At 43.6% G+C, this 26,059-nt stretch overlaps 1 protein-coding gene across 4 annotated transcripts in view; it reads right to left on the bottom strand.

Annotated features, from left to right (window-relative positions):
* Nucleotides 1-3,069: 3,069 nt before the first annotated feature.
* Nucleotides 3,070-26,059, bottom strand: part of LOC143782161 (cytochrome P450 2C20-like) — a 151,961-nt gene continuing 128,971 nt past the window's right edge. Inside the window, exons 7-10 of one of the 4 annotated variants that reach the window (XM_077269301.1) lie at nt 17,074-17,261; nt 16,374-16,515; nt 10,641-10,818; nt 3,070-3,650 (exon numbers count right to left, since the gene is read on the bottom strand). In XM_077269301.1, coding sequence (XP_077125416.1) covers nt 3,617-3,650; nt 10,641-10,818; nt 16,374-16,515; nt 17,074-17,261 — 542 coding nt within the window. In that variant the 3' untranslated portion in view covers nt 3,070-3,616. Of the gene's footprint in view, nt 3,651-4,330; nt 5,058-10,619; nt 10,819-16,373; nt 16,516-17,073; nt 17,262-26,059 lie in introns of those variants that run through there. The other 3 variants (XM_077269304.1, XM_077269303.1, XM_077269302.1) reach the window with 3 other exon arrangements.

Raw genomic sequence — 26,059 nt, 5'->3', positions numbered from 1 at the left:
GGCGTCCTCCATGTGGTTGACTTCTTCCTCCTCGTCATTTTCCCGCTCTCTCCTTCACGGGCGGTTTCGTTTTCTCTGTCTCCGCCCTCCATTGAGGATCAGGAGGCGGATCTCGGCTCCTGACGGACACGTCCTCACGGTGCAGTAATATTTAAACTGGGCGGCCATTGTCTTTCGCGCTCTTCAGCTTGTCTACGCCCACTCCACGCCCTTCTTCTTCTCCTGTGCTCTCCTTAGCACTGTAATGGCGGCGGTTTTGGCGGGAACTTTTAGCAGCAAGTGGCAACACACAGTCTTTGCAATAAGTCACAGTCCAAGCACAATAAATCACAGTTCCAAGGCACACATGACCTGATTCTTCAGGCTTAAGTAGATCCTGTTTGTGACGCCAAGTTGTAGCGCCCCCACTGCCGCAGTGCCGAGGGGTACCTGGTACCGGGCCTCTGAGTCTCTGTTCTGGGGTTGTCACGGTGGCTAGACCCGGTCCGTGACCCTGCTGAGGGGCATACAATGAAGGTGGAGGTATGGTGATGATGTTATGATGTGGTGCAGGTAGCAGTAAATAACGAGGACACCAGGTTGCAGTCTCTTTACCTCTTTACTGAAGGCTTCAGGATCCTCAGTCCGGAAAACGGTTAACCAGGCTGCGCAAGTCTGGCCAGTCCGATGGCACCTCCAGAGTTCCCTTTACAGGTGGAAATCTGTGCCTACCTTCTAGCGCTTGTGTGTTGTGCTCCTCCCCTGCTGTGCTTACGGGATAGTCCCCACAACTGTTGTGTCTGTTTCTGAAGTTCCCTCACAACTCGATTATGATGTTCTGCTTCGTCCCCCAGATGATATGGCTAGGACGCACCCGTATGAAGGGTAGGCTCGAAGTTCTTCCGGGACCCTAGAGTCGCCCCTCTCCAAATGTTTCCCCCCTATGTCTTCTTAGGTGATTTGAGTGAGACAGCCCGCCTATAACTGACTGTCCTGCCGTAGGTTTGAAGTAAGGCCTGGAGCTCAATACTTCCTCGGCGTTCCGGCCACCGGCTACGCGCCTCAGTAGGATGTTGTCTCGTCTTACAGCACGACTCCTACTGGTGTTTCTCCTTGTTGCGTTGATCTCATTTCTCACTCAGCACAATAAACCTCGCTTCTTGTCCTTTCTTGGGGTACCGCCGCGATGAAGCGCAGGCGCGGTCCCATAACGTTCTCTCTGTTCGCTAGGCCTCTGTCAGGATCCCACCTCTGACAGGGACCCCCCTGAATCTTCCCCTGCAACACCCTCTGCCACAGGATGTTGCCTGGTTCCAACCCAGTCAGCTTCTAACTAACTTCCTACCTAACCCCCAGTTTTACCAGATTGTGAGGAGTGGCCTAATACATAGCACCCTTAGCTCCCCCTGGAGGCCAGACTGTGAAGTGTATTGGTGTCTGTGATACCTGGTCAGGTGAACTCCTTCAGTGCCATCAGACGTACCATAGCCCCCCTTAGCGGCGGAGCATCAGTACTGCAACGACCAGGACTCTGGGGCGCTGCATCTGTATGGGGCCATAATCAACGTTTGTGCAGCACTATATGGGGCAAGTGTCTGTATGGAGTATCTTAAGGGGCCATAACGTTTGTGCAGCACTATATGGGGCAAGTGTCTGTATGGGGCCATAATCAAAGTTTGTGCAGCACTATATGGGGCAAGTGTCTGTATGGGGCCATAATCAACGTTTGTGCAGTACTATATGGGGCAAGTGTCTGTATGGAGTATCTTATGGGGCCATAACATTTGTGCAGCTCTATATGGAGCAAGTGTCTGTATGGTGCCATAATCAACGTTTGTGCAGTACTATATGGGGCAAGTGTCTGTATGGAGTATCTTATGGGGCCATAACGTTTGTGCAGCACTATATGGGGCAAATATCTTTATGGAGCATCTTATGGGGCCATAATTAACATTTGTGGAGCATTATATGGGGCAAGTGTCTGTATGGAGCATCTTATGTGGCAATAATCAAGGTTTATGCAGCACTATATGGGGCAAATATCTTTATGGAGCATCTTATGGGGCCATAATCAACATTTGTGCAGCATTATATTGGGCAAATGTGTCTATGGAGCATCTTATGGGGCCATTATTAATCTTTATGCAGGATTATATGGGGCATATTTTAATATGGAGCATCTTATGGGGCCATCATAAACTTTATGGAGCATTATATGGGGCTCCTGATTCAATATGGATATTCAAAAACACTTAACCTACTGATGTCTCAATTAATTTTACTTTTATTGGTATCTATTTTTACTTTTGACATTTACCGGTAGCTGCTGCATTTCCCACCCTAGGCTTATACTCGAGTCATTAAGTTTTTCCAGTTTTTTGTGGCAAAATTAGGGGGGGGGGGTCGGCTTATACTCGGGTCGGTTTATACTCGAGTATATACGGTACCCCTTTGTTTACCATTGGGGTTTTGTGAAAAGTAACCACCATGGGATATTAAGTTTCTGTTATCATAGCTAACATAAAGGATTGACAGTTTGCTAGAATAATGGTCTCCAAAATTTTGCTTAAGGTATGAAATATTATTTTAAAAGGGAATATGTCAGCATGGTTTTTTTTCTATCCCTTCAGAGTGCAGCACGATGTAGGGACGGGTCAGTGGCTAAAAATTATGTATGACTAGAAAACTATATAAACACTGAACAGTAAAAGATACTTTTTGGTTTTGTGGTTCACTAACCTACATCATGCTGCAAAGATTAATTAAAAAATTGAGACAGTTTTTAGTGACTTTTAATCACATCACTGTCAAAATTTTGTTGGGGCCTTAAATAAAAATGTAACATTTAAAGTGAAAAGAGAACGAGATGCTCCTAAATCTGATTAAGGTTGTTATAAATTTTGGAAATTAACAAATATTCTAATATATGAGCACTCCCAGATGCTCGGATAATTCCCGAGTATGCTCGGATAAGACATTATCTGACCATGTTCGCTCATTACTATTCTTTTTCAATATAGACGATTGTTTAATAGTATGTAAACCATATTTAGATAAGAATTTTATAGATTAGGAAAACAAAATCACACTGAATGAAATGTGTTTATTCACAAATCATGAATTCAGCTGTATAGTCATTGCATGGTATGTAACCCATATATTTATTGCTCTCACCTGGAAAAGACGTATGAACTTTAGAAAAAACACAACTCATAGAAGCACCTTTTAGATGCAAAACAGACATTGTCCTCTCTCTCCTGCATATACCCCTGGGCACCGCAGTAATGTCCTACTTGATAGATGAAAGGACGTTTAAGAAAAGGATTTGGTCAGTGTTGCAATGCTGATGTTATTAAACATGGAGGTATAAGATCTCAATAAGTGCTGAGTAACCTGGTGTCTAAAAACGTCTCTTGCATTTTCACAAGCTGGGATTGGTCGTCTGTTACCGCTCCCCAATGTGCCGTGAATCCATGCTGTAAAAGACCTGTAAGCCATTTTGAGGCGCCTTCTGTTCTCATGATTATCTTGTACACCCTATGCTGTCCTCATACACATTAGCAGAGTGTGCAATGAGACATGTAACTAAACCCCCATCTTCTTTAAGAAAAAGAGGCTGTAAAGTTGTAATCTTCTTTTATTGCTTGAAGATGTGACAGGAAAGGGTGAAACTATAAGATGCAATAACAGGAGCATTTCAGAATATATAACTGTACAATGCATAGAATACAGATAGTGTGCAATACACAGCAACATGAGGTAATATAGAAGCTGATGATTACCTATGTAAAGGGAATCTGTCACCTCATTTTGCCGCTATAAACTGTGGCCACCGCCATTAGGGGCTTATCTACAGCATTCTGCAATGCTGGAGATAAGCCCCCGATGTAACCTGAAAGATAAGAAAAACAAGTTAGATTATACTCACCCAGGGGGCGGTCCGGTGCAGTCCTGTCCGATGGGCGTCACAGGTCCGGGTCCGGCGCCTCCCATCTTCATGCGATGACGTCCTCTTCCTTGCTTCTGTTGCTGCTCCTGCGCAGGTGTACTGATTTGCCCTGTTGAGGGCAGCGTAAAGTATTGCAGTGCGCAGGCACCGGGCCTCTCTGACCTTTCCCGGCGCCTGTGCACTGCAGTACTTTGCTCTGCCCTCAGCAAGGCAGAGAATAACGCCTGCGCAGGAGCCGTGACAGAAGCAAGGATGAGGACGTCATCGCATGAAGATGGGAGGTGCCGGACCCAGGCCTGCGACGCCCATCGGACCGGACCGCCCCCTGTTGAGTATAATCTAACTTGTTTTTCTTATCTTTCAGGTTACAATGGGGGCTTATCTACAGCATTACAAAATGCTGTAGATAAGCCCCTAATGGCTTTGGCCGCAGTATATAGCGGCAAAATGAGGTGACAGATTCCCTTTAATACATCAAACATTCTTACAAGCACAGGACTGTAACATAGATAGTGACTCACCAACTATGCTTAGAGCAGGCTGCTTACAAGGAGCATGCAGAAAAACCAGTGACCTGGTTTCTCATACAGGAACAATGGCTGCTGTTCCCTTCACAGTGTCATAATAATAAGGCCACAATGCAACAGGAGCAACCCCACAGTGCCCTAGGAACTTCCCATAATACATTGCAAACTTAACTAAAATGTATACATCAAAACCACCAGCAGATGGAGCTGTTATCTTACAATATAAAAATATAGGAAGGATTAATACAAACAGAAAATGCATTGTCTGTGATAACTGAGACCCAAAAAAATGACTAAACTTTTTAGACAGCAATTATATTGCTGGACAGAACACACCCGACTCTTGGAATTTGTTCATATGCATTCAATGCTATTTGTACAGTTTCTTGATGCTGACAAAAGAAGTTAAAAAATTCATGCCCAGTGATGCATGAAAAATCAAGAATATACGCTTCCACATTAGAGACCTTCCTTCAGCAGATGTTCTTCAAGTTAGTGGACATAATGATACAGTGAGAACAGGATCATCAGTCCAGGCCACATATCTTCAATGAATCACGACCGCCATAATTTTCCCTTAATCGTTTGGTTAGAAAATATTGCTGTCAATAAATGAAACAAAAGGTTAACTGCTATTGAACTTGAAAAACTTTGCCGAGGCTAGGTTCACAATGCGAACATGCACCTAGCCTTCAGTATATATTACGTATACTGTAACATCGCCATTAGTGATGAGCGAGTATACTCGTTGCTCGGGTTTTCCCGAGCACACTCGGGTGACCTCCGAGTATTTATGACTGCTCAGAGATTTAGTTTTCATCGCGGCAGCTGAATGATTTACAGCTACTAGCCAGGCTGAGTACATGTGGGGATTGCCTGGTTGCTAGGGAATCCCCACATGTAATCAAGCAGGCTAGTAGCTGTAAGTCATTCAGCTGCCGCGATGCAAACTAAATCTCTGAGCAGTCATAAATACTCGGAGGTCACCCGAGTGTGCTTGGGAAAACCCGAGCAACGAGAGCCCCTGATGTGCCAAAGCAGTGGAAACCCCCAACAAGTAATACCATTTTGGAAACTAGACCCCTCAGGGAACTTATCTAGATGTGTATTGGGCACTTTGAACCCTCAGGTGCTTCACAGACGTTTGTAACGTTGAGCCGTGATAATAAAATAAAAATCACATTTTTCCCACAAAAATGTTTTTTTTTGCTTCCAACTTTGCATTTTCATAAGGGTAACAGGAGAAATTTAACCATACAATTTGTTGAGCAATTTCTCCTGGGCATGCCGATATCCCATATGAGGGGTAAAACTACTGTTGGGGCGCTCGGGACGGGAAGAAGCACCATTTGACTTTTTGAATGTAAAATTTGCTGGATTAGTGGACGCCATGTCGTGTTTAGAAACCCCCTACAAGTGACACCATTTTGGAAACTCAAGGAACTTATCTAGATGTGTATTGAGCACCTTGAACCCCTAGGTGCTTCAAAGAAGTTGATAACGTTGAGCGTTAAAAATAAAAAAAAATCTAATTTTTCCCACAAAAGTGTTTTTTAGCTCCAAATTTTGTATTTTCACAAGGGTAACAGGAGAAAATGGACCCCAAAATGTGTTGTGCAATTTATCCTGAGTTCACCAATACCCCATATGTTGTTGAAAACTACTTTTGAGGCACAGTGCAAAGCTCAGAAGGGAAAGAGCGCCATATTACAGTACTGGTTGGAGGGTGCCATGTCACATTGGCAGAGCCTCTGAGGTGCCAGAACAGCAGAACCCCCCTATAAGTGACCCCATTTTACAAACTAATCCTCTCAATGAATTCATCTAGGTGTGCAGTGATCATATTGACACCACGGGTGTGTGACAGAATTTTATACCATTGGGTGGTGAAGAAAAAACAATTTACATTTTTACCACCAAGATTGTGTTAGCCCCAAGTTTTACATTTTTATACTGGGAAATGGGTAAAAATTACACCGAAATGTGTCCCACAATTTCTGCTGAAGGTAGAAATACCCCATATGTGGCTGTATAGTACTGCTTAGCCACACAGTGAGACTCGGAAGGAACGGAGCGCTATTGCCTCCTGGATCGCAATTATTCCTAGAATAGTTTGCAGACTCCATATACAGAGCCCCTAAGTGCTAGAAAAACAGAATACCCCCTCAAGTGATCCAATTTTAGAAATTATACCCCTTTGGGAATTTATCTACTGGTGTAGTGACGATTTTAACTCCATGGGTGTTTTCCAGAAACAAGCAGTAGTGGATGTTGCTGAGTGAAAATTGCAAACTGCCATTGTAGTGACCAGTACCTTATAGTGACAAGTATGTTATGTCCCTCTCATGCTTCTGGAGACACGCACCTGAAACTTTGGCGGGCTCTCATCACTTCAGAAATGCCAAGCATGGGTGCTAACTGTGATTTAGGCACACTAGGGCTCAGAAGGGAGGGGGCATTTGGATTTGGGAGTGCAGAATGTACTGAATTTCTTTTAGGGGGCGAGGAGCCATTTCTATTTTCCAGAGCCTTTGTGCTACCAGTAACGTGGAAGCCCTATATTTCCATTAACAGATGACAGACCTGAGTGGGGACTTGCTTTTTTTGTGGATTGAGTTTAAGCTTTTATTGGGAACATTTTACATAACATTTGGGATCACATTTATCTGGAGATCTATGCTGAGCACTTTCCTTGGGGTTTCCATCTAAATCTCCAAGTGACATGATTCAAATTAAACCCTGAGGGATCCATCCACTATAGTGAGGCAGCAGAGTTACTCTGGACTTCGTCTGACCTATGTTCAGTGTTGTCCTTTGCAGAAGTGCACAAAACTGTTGTCAAGTGCACTTTTATGCAATCCTAAAAAGACGGACACCACTGGATCACAGGTCCTATGGCTTCCACAGTGCCTCCATCTGCCTCATTATAGGGAATCTTCCGCCAGGGGTTCCATCTGAATCACGAATTTCTGAGATATACATGGAAACCACAGTGTAAGCACTCAACATAGAGCGTAGGATAAATGTGAGCCGTGCCTTACTGCGATCTTTGGGAGGCATAATGGAAAAAATCAATAGCAAGTGAAGAATTAGTTTTATTTATTTTTTAAGCAGTACAGGATAACTAATATGGCGACTTTACTCTTCAGGTCGGTGCCATTACAGCGATACCAGATTTATATGGGGTTTTTATGGTTGGCTGCGGTCACACTAAAAGACGCTTTTTATTGCAAAAACTAGTTTTTGCATCCCCATATTTTGAGAGCTATAATTTTTCCATATTTTGGCCGACAGAGTCATGTGACTGCTTGTTGTTTGCAAAATGAGTTGACGTTTTTATTGGTGCCATTTTCGGGCACAAGGCATTTTTTGATCGCTTTCTATTCCAATTTTTGGGAGGTAGAATTAACAAAAATCAGCAATTCAGGAATTGTTCATTTTTTTAAAATACTTTTCCGCGTGTGGTAAAATTGATAAGGCAGCTTTATTCTTCGGGTCAGTACAATTACAGCGATACCCAATTTATATTGTTGTTTTGGCACTTTTACACAATAAAACTATTTTATAGATAAAATAATTATTTTTGCATCACTTTGTTATGAAAGCTATAACTTTGTTATTTACATTTGTCTTTCTGATATAGTTTTATTGCACTTTTTGTTCATCAATATGATAATATGTTTTTTTATTTTGTTTTTATGGTGTTCACTGAAGGGGTTAACTAGTGGGACAATTTCATACAGAATGTTTGCACAGGATGTGGTGATAGCAAATATGTGTACTTTTTATATATACAGTGGGGAAAAAAGAATTTAGTCAGCCACCAATTGTGCAAGTTCTCCAACTTAAAAAGATGAGAGAGGCCTGTAATTCACATCATAGGTAGACCACAACTTTGGGAGTCAAAATGAGAAAACAAATCCAGAAAATCACCTTGTCTGATTTGGCAAGATTTATTTAGCAAATTATGGTGGAAAATAAGTATTTGGTCACGTAAAAACATGCAAGATTTCTGGCTCTAACAGACCTGTAACTTCTTTATGAGGCTCCTCTGTCCTCCACTCATTACCTGTAGTAATGGCACCTGTGAACTTGTTATCAGTATAAAAGACACCTGTCCACAACCTCAAACAGTCACACTCCAAACTTGACTATCGTGAAGACCAAAGAGCTGTAAATGAACACTAGAAACAAAATTGTAGCCCTGCACCAGGCTGGGAAGACTGAATCTGCAATAGGCAAGCAGCTTGGCGTGATGAAATCAACTGTGGGAATAATAATAAGAAAATGGAAGACATACAATACAGCTGATAATCTCCCTTGATCTGGGGCTCCATACAAGATCTCACCCCATGGAATCAATATGATCACAGGAATGGTGAGCAAAAATCCCAGAACCACACGGGAGGACCTAGTGAATGACCTGCATAGAGCTGTGACCACTGTAACAAAGGCTACCATCAGTAACACACTACGCCGCAAGGGACTCAGATCCTGCAGTGCCAGACATGTCCCCCTGCTTAAGCCAGTACATGTCCGGGCCCGTCTGAAGTTTGCTAGAGAGCATTTGGATTATCCAGAAGAGTATTGAGAAAATGTCATATGGTCTGATGAAACCAAAGTAGAACTGTTTGGTAGAAACAAAATTTGATGTGTTTCGAGGAGACGGAATGCTAAGTTGCATCCAAAGAACACCATACCTACTGTGAAGCATGGGGGTGGCAACATCATGCTTTGGGGCTTTTTCAATGCAAAGGGACCAGGATGACTGATTCGTGTACATGAAAGAATGAATGGGGCCATGTATCGTGAGATTTTGAATGCAAAGCTCCTTCCATGAGCAAGGTCACTGCTTCTGCACTGCAGAGCATCAGATCAGCATCTGACAGGCAGGGAAAGAGACACCTCAGCTTCTGCTCTTAGTAGGATCTGAGAAGCCACCTTCCCTGAAGAGCCCTGCAGCCAGTTTGCTGTTGGGGGTCACCATGGAGACCATCAGCACAACACGATCACAAATTGGCTCCATCTTGATGACCTGGAGAATCATAGTGGCAGGACAATTTTAGCATTCAGTGAACATGGTAAAAAAAATAAACCAAACAACAATTGTGGAATTGCACTTTTTTTACCGCACTTCAAAATTTTCCTGTTTTTCAGTACATGATATGGTAAAACCAACAGTGTAGTTCAAAAGCACAACTCATGATGCAAAAAACAAGCCCTCACACAGCCATACTAATGGAAAAATAAAAAAAATATGTATCTGGGGAGCAAAAACTGAAAAATCCCAAGGTGGTGACGGAGTAAAAAGTGGGTCCCATGTATGCCTCAACCTCCATCTTGACAGTGCACCCTGTCAAAGTAAAATGTGACTTCAGCATCCAGTGGTGATCAACTTTCTTTATTATGGCATCACATAATACAAAAACAATATCAAGGTTTCGACCACTAGTATAAGCTAGGGTATTTGTGAAGCTTGACAAAGACCCAGCCTATACTATAGGTTGAAAAGTTGCAGTTTCTGCATTTGTACTGTCATAATATAGCACGTTGACCATCACTGGATGCTGAGGCCACCTTTCTTTACTTGGGTTTTGCTTGGGGAAAACGGATCATCCTGCCTTTTGCATCTACACGGTCAGGTTTGTTTGCAGTCTCAACACCACTATTGTTAGTGCACATTGTCGACGCTCGACCATGTGCACTGACAGTATGCACAAACTCAGTGTGGACTGGGCCTAACCTCTCCACAAAAGAGACTACTTTTGTAAACTTACTTGTCAAACTCTAGTTGCTAGGGGGCGTGGCCTGGTCGAGCATGTGAGAGGCCAAATCGCGGGAGAGCTTGGGGACATCTACCTGCATATTACTCCACTGGACCCACTAGTATCCAAAAATAAAAATAATATTTACTCGACAGTCCTCTGCATCCTGAAGTGACCTGTCATATAAGCCACAATGAGGCACTGAGGCCAAAGTATGAAAAAAAGAGCCGCTCACAGTCCTGCCCTGAAGCATCTCATTAACTGAAAACTTTCTAAAACTGATGTGGATTTCTTCAACCCAGATATTTTTATCAGTGTAACGGCACCAACCTGACAATGCCTGTAGTTTACTTAGCAAAATCCTGCTGACACGTTTGCTTTAAAGATAAAATTGCTCACAGTCATCTAGATGGTGGTTACCGTAAAGTCACAGAGATCTGATATGGTCGTGGTACATAGGAGCCACGGTTCGGGATAGGGGAAACATCAATGTCTTCAGGGTCCTTTTCACATTTGAGATCAAATTTCTGTAGCAGATATGTAAGGAACAAGAAAATTTCCATACGTGCAAGTCCTTCACCAAGACAAACACGCTTCCCTGTAAAAAGAATACATAGGTTTTTTGCATTTTTTGAATCCAGCTACATCCCCAAAACATGGTGTCTGTATTGTACCGTATTATGAAAGTACTGTATGTTAATTCAATTTCCTATAATTCTGTATGAATCTGTAATTAACCCCTTTGAGAACTAGCCTGTTTTCACCTAAATGACCACGCCAATTTTTACAATTCTGATCACTGTCACTTTATGATGTCATAACTCTGGAATGCTTCAATGGATCCCGGTGAGACTGAGAGGTGATTCTGAGACTGTTTTCGCGTGACATATTGTACTTTACAAGAGTGGTAAAATTTACTTGGTATGACTTGCATTTATTTGTGAAAAAATGGAAATTTGACAAAAATTTTGAAAATTTTTCAATTTTCAAAATTTTTACTTTTATGCTCTTAAATCAGAGAGTCATATCACACAAAATAGTTAATAAATAACATTTCCCACATGTCTACCTTACATCAGCACAATTTTGCATACATATTTTTTTTTGATAAGACGTTATAAGGGTTAAAAGTTGACTAGCGATTTCTCATTTTCACAACAAAATTTGCAAAACTTTTTTTAGTGACCACCTCCCATTTAAAGTGACTTTGAAGGGCCTATATGACAGAAAATACCCAACAATCACACCATTCTAAAAACTGCACCCCTCAAGGTACTCAAAACCACATTCAAGAAGTTTATTAACCCTTCAGGTGTTTCACAGCAATTTTTGGAATGATGAAGGAAAAAATATGGAAATTGTCTCTTCAGAGAGGAAGAGGACTAGAACTCTAGTGCCACCTATTGGAAGTAGCAATCCTAACAGTCAATGGCGACCCTTTAATGAGCCTTGTCACATGACTTAGGATAAACGCCAAACCAGAATCTCAATTTGCAGACACTGTTTCGGGGTACTGCCCCTCGTCAGTGCAAAGTGGAGATCTGGTTTGGCTGATTGAGAGGCGTCTGACCGGGATCCAAGAAGTATTGTTTCTCCATGCGGAGAGTGACATGTTAAGCATGTTGAGGTGAGGAGATTTAAAGCCGCAATGCTTTAATGCAAATTAAAAATAAACATTTACTTTTCTTTCACAAAAATTTTCCTTTAGACCTAATTTTTTTTTACTTTCGCAAGGGTGACAGGAAAAAATGGACCATATGTTTTGTTGTGCAATTTCTCCTGAGCATGCCGATACTCCATATGTGGGGGAAATCTACTGTTTGAGCACACCGCAGGGCTTGGAAGGGAAGGAGCGCCATTTGACTTTTTGAATGTAAAGTATGCTAGAATATTTAGCGGTTGCCATGTTGCGTTTGGAGAGCCCCTGATATGCCTAAACAGTGGAAACCCCCAACAAGTGACCACATTTTAGAAACTAGGCCCCTTATGAAACTTATCTAGATATGTATTGCACACCTTGAATCCACAGGTGCTTCACATAAGTTTATAGCGTAGAGCTGTGAAAATAAAAAAAATTTTCCCAAACAAATCTTATTTAGCTCCATATTTTGCATTTTCATAATAGAAACAGATAAAATTGCTCCATACAATATGTTGTGCAATTTCTCCTATGTACGCCGATATGTGGGGAAAAACCACTGTTTGGGCACATGGCAGGGCTTGGAAGGGAAGGAACGCCATTTGACTTTTCGAATGCAAAATTTGATGGAATAATTAGCAGACGTCATATCCCGTTTGAAGAGCCCCTGATGTGCCTAAACAGTGGAAACCCCCCACAAGTGACACTATTTTGGAAATTAAGTCCCTTTGGGGCCTTAGCTAGCTGTGTATTGAGCACCTTGAACCCCCAGGTGCTTCACAGAAGATTATAGCATAGAGCCGTGAAAATAAAAAAAATCTAATTTTTCATACAAAAATCTTTTTTAGCTACAAATTTTGTATTTTCACAAGGGCAAAAGGAGAAAATGGAACCCAAAGTTTGTTGTGCAATTTCTCTTGAGTTCACCGATACCCCATAAGTGGTCGAAAACTACTTTTGAGGCACAGTGCAAAGCTCAGAAGGGAAGTAGTGCAGATGTACCCCCCATAAGGGATCCCATTTTGGAAATGATAACCCTTTGGAAATGTATCTAAACATGTAGTGACCATTTTGACTCCATGGGTGTTTTCCAGAAACAGGCAGCAGTGGATGTTGCTGAGTGAAAATTGCAAACTGCCGTTGTAGTGGCCAGCATGCTGTAGTGACCAGTACATTATGCTCAGCTCATGCTTCTCATCACTACAGAAATGCCAAACATGTGGGTGCTTAATGTTGTTTAACGAGAGTCAGTGATGAGCGGTCATATAGGGGCGCTTAGGGAAGCAGGCCAGGGGTGGACAGGATGTCAGGTCTCCACCGCAGCTCCAGCCGAGAACCTCCAATGGAGGATAGGAGCAATGAGACAATGATAAACGGTCTGAGGAGTGCAGTAAAGAGACACAGACAAGAGATGGGGTTAAACCACAACGCGTTTCAACGGAGGATCTGTCTTCATCAGGTGATTGTTGTTTAGGCACACTGGGGCTCAGAAGGGAGGGGGCGTTTGGATTTGGGAGCGTAGAATTTGGTGAATTTCTTATGGCGGGTGAGGAGCCATTTTGCTTTTCCAGAGCCTTTGTGCTACCAGTAACGTGGAAGCCGCCTATATTTCCATTAACAGATGACAGACCTGAGTGGGGACTTGCCTTTTTTGTGGATTGAGTGGAAGCTTTTATTGGGAACATTTTCCATAAAGTTTGGGATCACAGTTATCTGGCACTCTATGCTGACCACTAACTTTGCTTTTTCCATCTAGATCTCTGCGTGACGTGATTCAGATGAAACCCCGATGGATCCATTCACTATAGTGAGGCAGAACAACACAACAGTAACACCTCTAGGTCCTAAATACATATTAAAGTTCAATTAAAGGATATATATATATATATATATATATATATATATATATATATATATATATATATATATATATATATATATATATATATATATATATATATATATATAGTAAATAGCCCCGGAGCTCTGTAAAGAGAGTGGAAACCACTCAGGGTGAGGAAACCAAATTAAACACCATAAAGCAATGGATAGCCATGAAAGTCCAGACAAGCAGTGTTCAGATAAACTAGGGGGTATTTCCCCCTCATGAATTTTGAGCATATATAAGTATATAATTTTCCTGGATGATATTATTTATTATTTAATTTCTTGGCAGTATCTTTGAGGATTTTTGTGCTCACCTCTATTTTAATTCTCATATTTTTGATTATCCCCCTTTCTTTTGGTCCGCCACTTGCAATATTGATCTTACATACATAATTATATCCTCTTATTTTATCTCTATTATTGTATATTCTGTCCTGAGACATGCATGTGTTTTTATATAGTACTACTGTTTGCCACTATTGTTGAATAAAGGTATATCATTTTTTATCTTAACATCCCTTGTCTGGACTTTCATGGCTATCCTTTGTTTTAGAGTGTTTTACTATAGTGAGGCAGTAGAGTTACTCTGGACTTCGTCTGGAATCTGTTCTTTGGTTTCTTTTTATTCAGACGTGCACAACACTGTGACCGACAGTTTTGTGCATCCTAAAAAGACGGACACCGCCGGATCACAAGTCCTATGGCGCCCACAGTGCCTCCATCTGCATCATTATATGGAATCTTCTGCCAGAGGTTCTGTCTGAATCACATATTTCAGAGATTTACACGGAAACCCCGGTGTAAGCACTCAGCGCAGAGCGCAGGATAAATGTGCGCCGCGCCTGCGATCTTTGGGAGGCAAAGTGAAAAAATCAGGAGTATGTGAAAATTAGTTTTATTTATTTTTTACGCCATTCCTCATGCAGTATAACTTATTAGGCTTTATTCTTTAGATCGCTGCGATTACAGCGATACCTGATTTATATAGAGTTTTTATGTTTTGCTGCTGTCACACACTAAAAGACGCTTTTTATTGCTAAAACTATTTTTTGTATTAGCATATTTTGAGAGCTATAATTTTTTCATATTACGGCGACAGAGTCATGTGAAGGCATATTTTTTGCAAGACGAGCTGACGTTTTTATTGGTACCATTTTCGGACACATGACAATTTTTGATCACTTTCTATTCCGATTTTTGGGTGGCAGAATGAACAAAACCCAGCAATTCAGGAATTGTTTTTTTTTTTTATATACCATTCCGCATGTGGTTAAATACATAAGACAGCTTTATTCTTCGGGTCAGTACGGTTACAGCAATACCTAATTTATATCATGTTTTGCCTCTTTTATACAATAAAAACTATTTTATAGAAAAAATACTTATTTTTGCATCGCTTTATTCTGAGAGCTATAACTTTTTTATTTTCCTGCTATGGCTTATTGTTTGCGGTACAGGATAACGTTTTCAGAGGTACCATTTTTATTTACATCCGTCTTTTTGATTGCGTTTTATTGCACTTTTTGTATAATGATAAAGCAGTATATTTTTTGGCTCTTTTTTTTTTTTTACAGTGTTCACTGAAGGGTTTAACTAGTGGGACAGTTTTTTAGAGCCGGTCGTTATGGATGTGGCGATACCAAATATGTGTACTTTTATTGTTTTTTTTTTATTTGCATAAATAAATGCATTTATTGGAAAAATATGTTTTGGTTTTTTTCTTTATTTTAGGATTTAAAAAATATATATTTTTACACATTATAATACTTTTTTTTTTACTTTATTACATTGTCCCAGTATGGGACATCACTATATAATGTCAGATCGCTGATCTGACACTTAGCACTGCTGAGTATCAAAACAGCGATCTGATAGGCAGGGAAGGAGGCTTCTCAGGTCCTGCTCTCAGCAGGCTCTGACAAGCCACCTCCCTGCAGGACCCAGAAGGACCCCGTGGCCATCCTGGTGCCGGGCGTCTCCATGGAGACCATCAGAACAATGCGATCTCATCGCGTTGTTCTGAGGGAAGCGCACAGGGAGCCCCCTCCCTGTGCGATGCTTCTCTATGCCGCTATCACTACTGACAGCGGCATCAGAGGGTTTAAATGCCCACGATCGGTGCTAGCACTGCTGCGGGTGTCAGCTGTCACATACAGCTGACACCCGCACGCGATCGCCGCGGTGATCACGTCACCGTACTAGTACTTCTCTGGTCACAAATGCTTCTCCCGCAGAGCAGTACTAGTATGGCGAAGGTCGCAAAGGGGTTAAAGTATGTTTCATGGACTCAGGTACTAGGCTAAGGCTACACAGTAACAAAAATCGCACAACAGTGAAATCGCACTGACGCATTTCAACATTGAGTGCAATGATTTCCTATGGGGTTGCAAATGTTTCCAAATTTCTGTCAATGGTCACAAGCAACTTACTCGCCACAAGCTTCAATGCACATCATACGCAACATGCCACTCACTTGCAAAGATGTGTTTGTCACGTGACTTTTCTAAGAATTGCTGTCACGTGACATGATGCCGTGTGGCCTTATCCTTATGGCTGCAAAAATTCTGAACTTGAATTTAGACGAAATGTAGATAGAAGATTGAAAATAGACGCTCACAGCTCAATACCTATTGAGAATGGGATAAAAGCTTCCAGTTTCTTCAGGTTGCCTTGCTCATCTAAGAAATGTCCTGGATCAAATATATATGGATCCCTAAAATATTTGGAATCCTTTAATGCAGACGTTATCATAGGAAACACAGTCACTCCCTATGGAACAAAGATAAAACATACCTGTTAACATATCTTTAAAAAACTTAAGATGAAGTATCATTTCCTTGATAAAAGCACTGACAACTTTGCAGCGTTTTTCAAAGCTGCAGCGTGTAAATTCTTTCGGTGTTTTTTCACTCAAAAAATGCTATGGTATTATTTCGGCATGTTCACAGTATTTTTGACGAATAATACTAACTTTATTAAACATAAACTGTAGACAATAGACATGAGATCAGCACCCCAAAAACAAGTAAAAAATGCATGAAACACGCGCATTTGTATTGGCATGAGCGCAGGTTTTAGGCTGCAAAAAAAATGCAGAACAAACGTGTGTGAACATACCCTTGTGCAAACTCAAGACTTAATGTAATGCAATATAAGACTCAGGCACTGACCCCGCTGAAAATGCTATATCGTAAACTTGTGAATACTGCTATTTGGCTGAACGTGAAAGCAACCAACCTATTTTTTACCAACTATCAGACCTAAGAAAAAAAAGTTAAATTTATAGTTACAAGTTCTGCCTCGGTTTGTATTTCTGTAACCTCTGACCTTTGGTATATGGTATCCTCTAAGGACTGTATCCTGGTTGGTTGCTCGGGGTACTCCTAAAGGTGCAATATCTGTAAATCTCTGGATCTCATGAATCACTGCATCGGTAAATGGCATTTTTATCCGATCTTCTACTGAAGGGCATCGTGAACTTCCAATGATATGGTCAATCTCTTCCTGCATTTTTTCTGTGGAGTATTAAGAACAATAATATTATGATATTTTACTAAAGATACATTTGAACTGTATCATTCACAGAAGTAATTTCTTTACTTAATCAGCTGATAGGAAAGGGCAGCTACGGAGGAATTAATATCACACACTTCTGATCACTTGTGATTAGTGATGAGCAAGCACTAAAATGCTCGAATAATCAAATCAAATCGTAATGCTCGCCCTGAGTAATGACTATAATGGAAGTCAATGGGAAACTTGAGCAGGTTCCTGGCAGCCCCCCCCCCCCCCACACACACACACACACACACACACCGTCTGGAGGGGGTATAAAAGTTGCTGAAAACTATGCAAACAGCACTGAAATGGCATGGGAACAGCATGGGGAAGACCCCTAGAAGCATCTCTGAATCCCAGGTCACTGCTGGCAACCATGTAATACGTGACTTTTACGGACTGACAATAAAACATACAAAACCACAGTTAAAATGAATTTGAGTGGAAAAAAATGTCGAGAAACATTCTTTACAGGATAATGACTTGTATATAAGACAAAATAAATGAGAGGGAAAAAAAATGCTCATCCACTGCTTGGGCTTTTAGGTGCCACATTCCAGCCACTGCACAGGAGGAATCTCGAATCATGTCTGCTGCAGTCTCCCATTCTCCTCCAGCCACAGTGGAACCTGCTCAGCAGAGATATCGGTCCAAGCGTCTGGCTCAAGCTGATACTGTTGCAAGTGGTTACTGCTGTCTTTCCAGGCTCTGCCTTTGTAGCCAGCACTGATCAGCAGCGAGCAGGCCTTTCTGGGACTAAGTCCTGCTTTTCCCATACTGAGCATGCCCACGGGACGTCCTCCCATTGGAGGTCGGGGGTCACATGCTCAGGTCCTGTTGCGGCTCCTATTGGATCATCAGGAAGGTCCCTGAGCGCTACTGCTATAAAAGGTGTAAACTTGCTAATGTGTGTGTGTGAATGTATGCCAGTCGATGGATGAAAGCTCTGTATCATTCCCATCCCTAGTGTTGTTGCCTGCTCGCGAATGGTGGAAGCTACCTAGTGCCAGACAGTGCTACTCTGCACATCCAGCACACAATTCAGCGTCTCTCAGCAGCGACCGCCAGTGCGACGCCATGCGCTTAATGCGCTTTCCTGGCCCTAGTTAGGGTGGTTAGTGGCGCCCACCAGAGCGGCATTGTACGCACTCTTGTGCAGTAAATTATTAGTTCAGTTCTATCCCTGACACCACAGTAGCGGTGTCGAGCGTAATAGGTCTAGAGGAACTCTTTCCCCATGCCTTGGGACAGAGTTCTGTGACTCTTTACTTGCGCTCACTGTGCGGTATCGCGGTTCTGTGACACTACAGGGTTCGCTTCCTTCCTACCGGGTGAAGCGAACCCGTGTGTGTATTCACATTATACCGCCATCTAGTTCGCCATTACCGAGCAGCAGGTGTCCTTTCTGCATGGTGGACCCCAGACTGCGAACGCACCTCATATCCTCTCTAATTATTATTCGGTGCGTTCCGACAGTCCTAACATTACACTAGCGCCAGGGTCTGGCTAGTAATGGCGGATGAACAGCGACTGCAGCGGTAGATCCAACAGCTGGAGGGCAGGTTGGTGGCTCTCGAGCGCACAACCTCAGCTGTGGATGTTACCGCAGTAGCTGTTCAGGCTGCTAGCGTGGCTGCAGCCACTTTGTCCACTGCCACCCCTGTTCCGACCTTATCCCACCTCCCGCTGCAAGATAAATTCTCTGGTGATAGCAAGTCTTGTAGGGGATTCGTGAACCAGTGTGCGATTCACCTTGAGCTCCTGGCTGCACGTTTCCCCTCAGGGCGGGCTAAAGTGGGATTCATTATATCTCTCTTGTCAGACAGGGCGTTGGAGTGGGCTACGCCGCTGGGGGAGCGCGACGATCATGTGGTGCAGAGTGCTTTGCAGTTTCTGAGCACTCTGAAACAGGTCTTTTTGGGACCCCAAGTCACCCATGATACGGCGCTCCAACTGCTGGCATTGACACAGGGTTCATCCATGGTCAGTCATTTTTCTGTCCACTTCCAGACTTTAGCATCTGAGCTGGAGTGGCCAGATAAAGCCCTTTTCCCTGTATTTTGGAGGGGGCTGGCTGACCATGTGAAGGACGCCTTGGCCACTAGGGAGATTCCTGCCACACTGGAGGTGCTAATAACTATATCTACCAGCATCAACCTTCGATTTAATGAGCGAAGGTTGGAGCGAGCCCAGTGTAGGCAGAGGTTTCGACTGGCTCCCACATTCGCCAAACCTCTGGGATCTCCGATCCAGGCGTCTGAGCCATATGAGGCTGTGGAGGTGTCATGAGCAGGGTCTAAGTCCCGGACCACTCGTGCACTCAAGGTCTGTCCAGTCTGCCAGCAGTCGGGACATTATGCCAGGAAATGTCCCCAGCAGTCGGGAAAATGTCAGCGTCTAGTGGTAGTAGTAGGAGGTACACTGGACATGGCGACGTTTTCCTCCAAATTGTCCTTCAAGGGGACAATTACCTTAGGCCTATCCACTCATACGGTAGAGCTTTGCGTGGATTCCGGGGCGGAGGGCAACTTCATGTCTTCTGTCTTCACCCAATGGCACGCAATACCTCTGGTGATGCTCGCCAAACCAGTGGCCGTACGAGTGGTGAATGGGTCGACACTGCCCTCACTGATAACACACCAGACCATCCCTGTTATGGTTCTCAATGGCAAGAGAACATAGCCCAGCATACATAGGAACTAGCTCTTGGAAGGATGGAAACTTAAACTGACCATGAACTAAACCTGCCGCACAACTAACAGTAGCCGGGTAGCGTAGCCTGCGTTTTATCCCTAGACGCCCAGCGCCGGCCGGAGGACTAACTAATCCTGGCAGAGGAAAATATAGTCCTGGCTCACCTCTAGAGAAATTTCCCCGAAAGGCAGACAGAGGCCCCCACATATATTGGCGGTGATTTAAGATGAAAATGACAAACGTAGTATGAAAATAGGTTTAGCAAAATCGAGGTCCGCTTACTAGATAGCAGGAAGACAGAAAGGGTACTTTCATGGTCAGCTGAAAACCCTATCAATACACCATCCTGAAATTACTTTAAGACTCTAGTATTAACTCATAACATCAGAGTGGCAATTTCAGATCACAAGAGCTTTCCAGACACAGAAACGAAACTGCAGCTGTGAACTGGAACAAAATGCAAAAAACAAACAAGGACAAAAGTCCGACTTAGCTGGAAGTTGTCTGGTAGCAGGAACATGCACAGAAAGGCTTCTGATTACAATGTTGACCGGCATGGAAGTGACAGAGGAGCAAGGTTAAATAGCGACTCCCACATCCTGATGGGAACAGGTGAACAGAGGGGATGATGCACACAAGTTCAATTCCACCAGTGGCCACCGGGGGAGCCCAAAATCCAATTTCACAACAGTACCCCCCCTTCAAGGAGGGGGCACCGAACCCTCACCAGAACCACCAGGGCGATCAGGATGAGCCCTATGAAAGGCACGGACCAGATCGGAGGCATGAACATCAGAGGCAGTCACCCAAGAATTATCCTCCTGACCGTATCCCTTCCATTTGACCAGATACTGGAGTTTCCGTCTGGAAACACGGGAGTCCAAGATTTTTTCCACAACGTACTCCAACTCGCCCTCAACCAACACCGGAGCAGGAGGCTCAACGGAAGGCACAACCGGTACCTCATACCTGCGCAACAATGACCGATGAAAAACATTATGAATAGAAAAAGATGCAGGGAGGTCCAAACGGAAGGACACAGGGTTAAGAATCTCCAATATCTTGTACGGGCCGATGAACCGAGGCTTAAACTTAGGAGAAGAAACCCTCATAGGGACAAAACGAGAAGACAACCACACCAAGTCCCCGACACAAAGCCGAGGACCAACCCGACGCCGGCGGTTGGCAAAAAGCTGAGTCTTCTCCTGGGACAACTTCAAATTGTCCACCACCTGCCCCCAAATCTGATGCAACCTCTCCACCACAGCATCCACTCCAGGACAATCCGAAGATTCCACCTGACCGGAGGAAAATCGAGGATGAAACCCCGAATTACAGAAAAAAGGAGACACCAAGGTGGCAGAGCTGGCCCGATTATTGAGGGCAAACTCCGCTAAAGGCAAAAAAGCAACCCAATCATCCTGATCTGCAGACACAAAACACCTCAAATATGTCTCCAAAGTCTGATTCGTCCGCTCGGTCTGGCCATTAGTCTGAGGATGGAAAGCAGACGAGAAAGACAAATCTATGCCCATCCTAGCACAGAATGCCCGCCAAAATCTAGACACGAATTGGGTTCCTCTGTCAGAAACGATATTCTCCGGAATACCATGCAAACGAACCACATTTTGAAAAAACAGAGGAACCAACTCGGAAGAAGAAGGCAACTTAGGCAGGGGAACCAAATGGACCATCTTAGAGAAACGGTCACACACCACCCAGATGACAGACATCTTCTGAGAAACAGGAAGATCCGAAATAAAATCCATCGAGATGTGCGTCCAAGGCCTCTTCGGGATAGGCAAGGGCAACAACAATCCACTAGCCCGAGAACAACAAGGCTTGGCCCGAGCACAAACGTCACAAGACTGCACAAAGCCTCGTACATCTCGTGACAGGGAAGGCCACCAGAAGGACCTTGCCACCAAATCCCTGGTACCAAAGATTCCAGGATGACCTGCCAACGCAGAAGAATGAACCTCAGAAATGACTTTACTGGTCCAATCATCAGGAACAAACAGTCTACCAGGTGGGCAACGATCAGGTCTATCCGCCTGAAAATCCTGCAAGGCCCGCCGCAGGTCTGGAGAAACGGCAGACAATATCACTCCATCCTTAAGGATACCTGTAGGTTCAGAATTACCAGGGGAGTCAGGCTCAAAACTCCTAGAAAGGGCATCCGCCTTAACATTCTTAGAACCCGGTAGGTATGACACCACAAAATTAAACCGAGAGAAAAACAACGACCAGCGCGCCTGTCTAGGATTCAGGCGTCTGGCGGACTCAAGATAAATCAAATTCTTGTGGTCGGTCAATACCACCACCTGATGTCTAGCCCCCTCAAGCCAATGACGCCACTCCTCAAAAGCCCACTTCATGGCCAAAAGCTCCCGATTCCCAATATCATAATTCCGCTCGGCGGGCGAAAATTTACGAGAAAAAAAAGCACAAGGTTTCATCACGGAGCAGTCGGAACTTCTTTGCGACAAAACCGCCCCAGCTCCGATTTCAGAAGCGTCGACCTCAACCTGAAAAGGAAGAGCAACATCAGGCTGACGCAACACAGGGGCGGAAGAAAAGCGGCGCTTAAGCTCCCGAAAGGCCTCCACAGCAGCAGGGGACCAATCAGCAACATCAGCACCCTTCTTAGTCAAATCAGTCAATGGTTTAACAACATCAGAAAAACCAGCAATAAATCGACGATAAAAGTTAGCAAAGCCCAAAAATTTCTGAAGGCTCTTAAGAGAAGAGGGTTGCGTCCAATCACAAATAGCCCGAACCTTGACAGGATCCATCTCGATGGAAGAGGGGGAAAAAATGTATCCCAAGAAGGAAATCTTTTGAACCCCAAAAATGCACGTAGAACCCTTCACACACAAGGAATTAGACCGCAAAACCTGAAAAACCCTCCTGACCTGCTGGACATGAGAGTCCCAGTCATCCGAAAAAATCAGAATATCATCCAGATACACGATCATAAATTTATCCAAATAATCACGGAAAATGTCATGCATAAAGGACTGAAAGACTGAAGGGGCATTTGAAAGGCCAAAAGGCATCACCAAATACTCAAAGTGGCCCTCGGGCGTATTAAATGCGGTTTTCCACTCATCCCCCTGCTTAATTCGCACCAAATTATACGCCCCACGGAGATCTATCTTAGAGAACCACTTGGCCCCCTTTATGCGAGCAAACAAATCAGTCAGCAGTGGCAACGGATATTGATATTTAACCGTGATTTTATTCAAAAGCCGATAATCAATACACGGCCTCAAAGAGCCATCTTTCTTAGACACAAAGAAAAAACCGGCTCCTAAGGGAGATGACGAAGGACGAATATGTCCCTTTTCCAAGGACTCCTTTATATATTCTCGCATAGCAGCATGTTCAGGCACAGACAGATTAAATAAACGACCCTTAGGGTATTTACTACCCGGAATCAAATCTATGGCACAATCGCACTCCCGGTGCGGAGGTAATGAACCAAGCTTAGGTTCTTCAAAAACGTCACGATAGTCAGACAAGAATTCAGGAATCTCAGAGGGAATAGATGACGAAATGGAAACCAAAGGTACGTCCCCATGCATCCCCTTACATCCCCAGCTTAACACAGACATAGCGTTCCAGTCGAGGACTGGGTTATGAGATTGCAGCCATGGCAATCCAAGCACCAACACATCATGTAGATTATACAGCACAAGAAAGCGAATAATCTCCTGATGATCCGGATTAATTCGCATAGTTACTTGTGTCCAGTATTGTGGTTTATTACTAGCCAATGGGGTGGAGTCAATCCCCTTCAGAGGTATAGGAGTTTCAAGAGGCTCTAAATCATACCCACAGCGTTTGGCAAAGGACCAATCCATCAAACTCAAAGCGGCGCCAGAGTCGACATAGGCATCCGCGGTAATAGATGATAAAGAACAAATCAGGGTCACAGATAGAATAAACTTAGACTGAAAAGTGCCAATTGAAACTGACTTATCAAGCTTCTTAGTACGCTTAGAGCATGCTGATATAACATGAGTTGAATCACCACAATAAAAGCACAACCCATTTTTTCGTCTAAAATTCTGCCGTTCGCTTCTGGACAGAATTCTATCACATTGCATATTCTCTGGCGTCTTCTCAGTAGACACCGCCAAATGGTGCACAGGTTTGCGCTCCCGCAGACGTCTATCGATCTGGATAGCCATTGTCATGGACTCATTCAGACCCGCAGGCACAGGGAACCCCACCATAACATCCTTAACGGCATCAGAGAGACCCTCTCTGAAATTCGCCGCCAGGGCGCACTCATTCCACAGTAAGTAAGCACAGACCATTTACGGAATTTTTGGCAGTATATTTCAACTTCATCTTGCCCCTGAGATAGGGACATCAAGGCTTTTTCCGCCTGAAGCTCTAAATGAGGTTCCTCATAAAGCAACCCCAAGGCCAGAAAAAACGCATCCACATTGAGCAACGCAGGATCCCCTGGAGCCAATGCAAAAGCCCAATCTTGAGGGTCGCCCCGGAGCAAGGAAATCACAATCCTGACCTGCTGAGCAGGATCTCCAGCAGAGCGAGATTTCAGGGACAAAAACAACTTGCAATTATTTTTGAAATTTTGAAAGCAAGATCTATTCCCCGAGAAAAATTCAGGCAAAGGAATTCTAGGTTCAGATATAGGAACATGAACAACAAAATCTTGTAAATTTTGAACTTTCGTGGTGAGATTATTCAAACCTGCAGCTAAACTCTGAATATCCATTTTAAACAGGTGAACACAGAGCCATTCCAGGATTAGAAGGAGAGAGAGAGAGGAAGGCTGCAATATAGGCAGACTTGCAAGTGATTCAATTGAAAGCACACTCAGAACTGAAGGAAAAAAAAAATAAAAAAAATTTTTCAGCAGACTTCTTTTTTCTCTCCTTTCTCTGCCAATTAATTTAACCCTTTGTGGGCCGGTCAAACTGTTATGGTTCTCAATGGCAAGAGAACATAGCCCAGCATACATAGGAACTAGCTCTTGGAAGGATGGAAACTTAAACTGACCATGAACTAAACCTGCCGCACAACTAACAGTAGCCGGGTAGCGTAGCCTGCGTTTTATCCCTAGACGCCCAGCGCCGGCCGGAGGACTAACTAATCCTGGCAGAGGAAAATATAGTCCTGGCTCACCTCTAGAGAAATTTCCCCGAAAGGCAGACAGAGGCCCCCACATATATTGGCGGTGATTTAAGATGAAAATGACAAACGTAGTATGAAAATAGGTTTAGCAAAATCGAGGTCCGCTTACTAGATAGCAGGAAGACAGAAAGGGTACTTTCATGGTCAGCTGAAAACCCTATCAATACACCATCCTGAAATTACTTTAAGACTCTAGTATTAACTCATAACATCAGAGTGGCAATTTCAGATCACAAGAGCTTTCCAGACACAGAAACGAAACTGCAGCTGTGAACTGGAACAAAATGCAAAAAACAAACAAGGACAAAAGTCCGACTTAGCTGGAAGTTGTCTGGTAGCAGGAACATGCACAGAAAGGCTTCTGATTACAATGTTGACCGGCATGGAAGTGACAGAGGAGCAAGGTTAAATAGCGACTCCCACATCCTGATGGGAACAGGTGAACAGAGGGGATGATGCACACAAGTTCAATTCCACCAGTGGCCACCAGGGGAGCCCAAAATCCAATTTCACAACACATCCCATTTACTCTTTCTATGTCGCCATCCCATCAGGAGATTATCTCTTTACTCGTCATTCCTGAGGGAATTGATGAGGTCCTGTTAGGGATACCTTGGCTACGGTACCAGTCACCTCTTATAGAGTGGTCCACAGGCAGAATTTTGGGATGGAGTGAATCCTGTGAGGGTAGATGTCAGAGGGGGCTCAGGTTGCTACTACTGAGGTACCTGCAGATCTTTCCTCTCTCCCCAAGCACTATTGGCCCTATGCGGACATGTTCTCCAAGAGGGCAGCGGAGACCTTTCCACCTCACCGTCCCTTTGACTGTCCTATTGACCTCTTGCCTGGTGCTGAGCCTCCCCGGGGTTGAGTCTATCCGTTATCTCTC

This window comes from Ranitomeya variabilis, chromosome 6, assembly GCF_051348905.1.
Source record: "Ranitomeya variabilis isolate aRanVar5 chromosome 6, aRanVar5.hap1, whole genome shotgun sequence".
In the NCBI taxonomy this organism is placed as follows: Eukaryota; Metazoa; Chordata; class Amphibia; order Anura; family Dendrobatidae; genus Ranitomeya; species Ranitomeya variabilis.
Note: the sequence above shows the minus strand (reverse complement) of the source record. Positions and strands in the feature narration are given on the sequence as shown.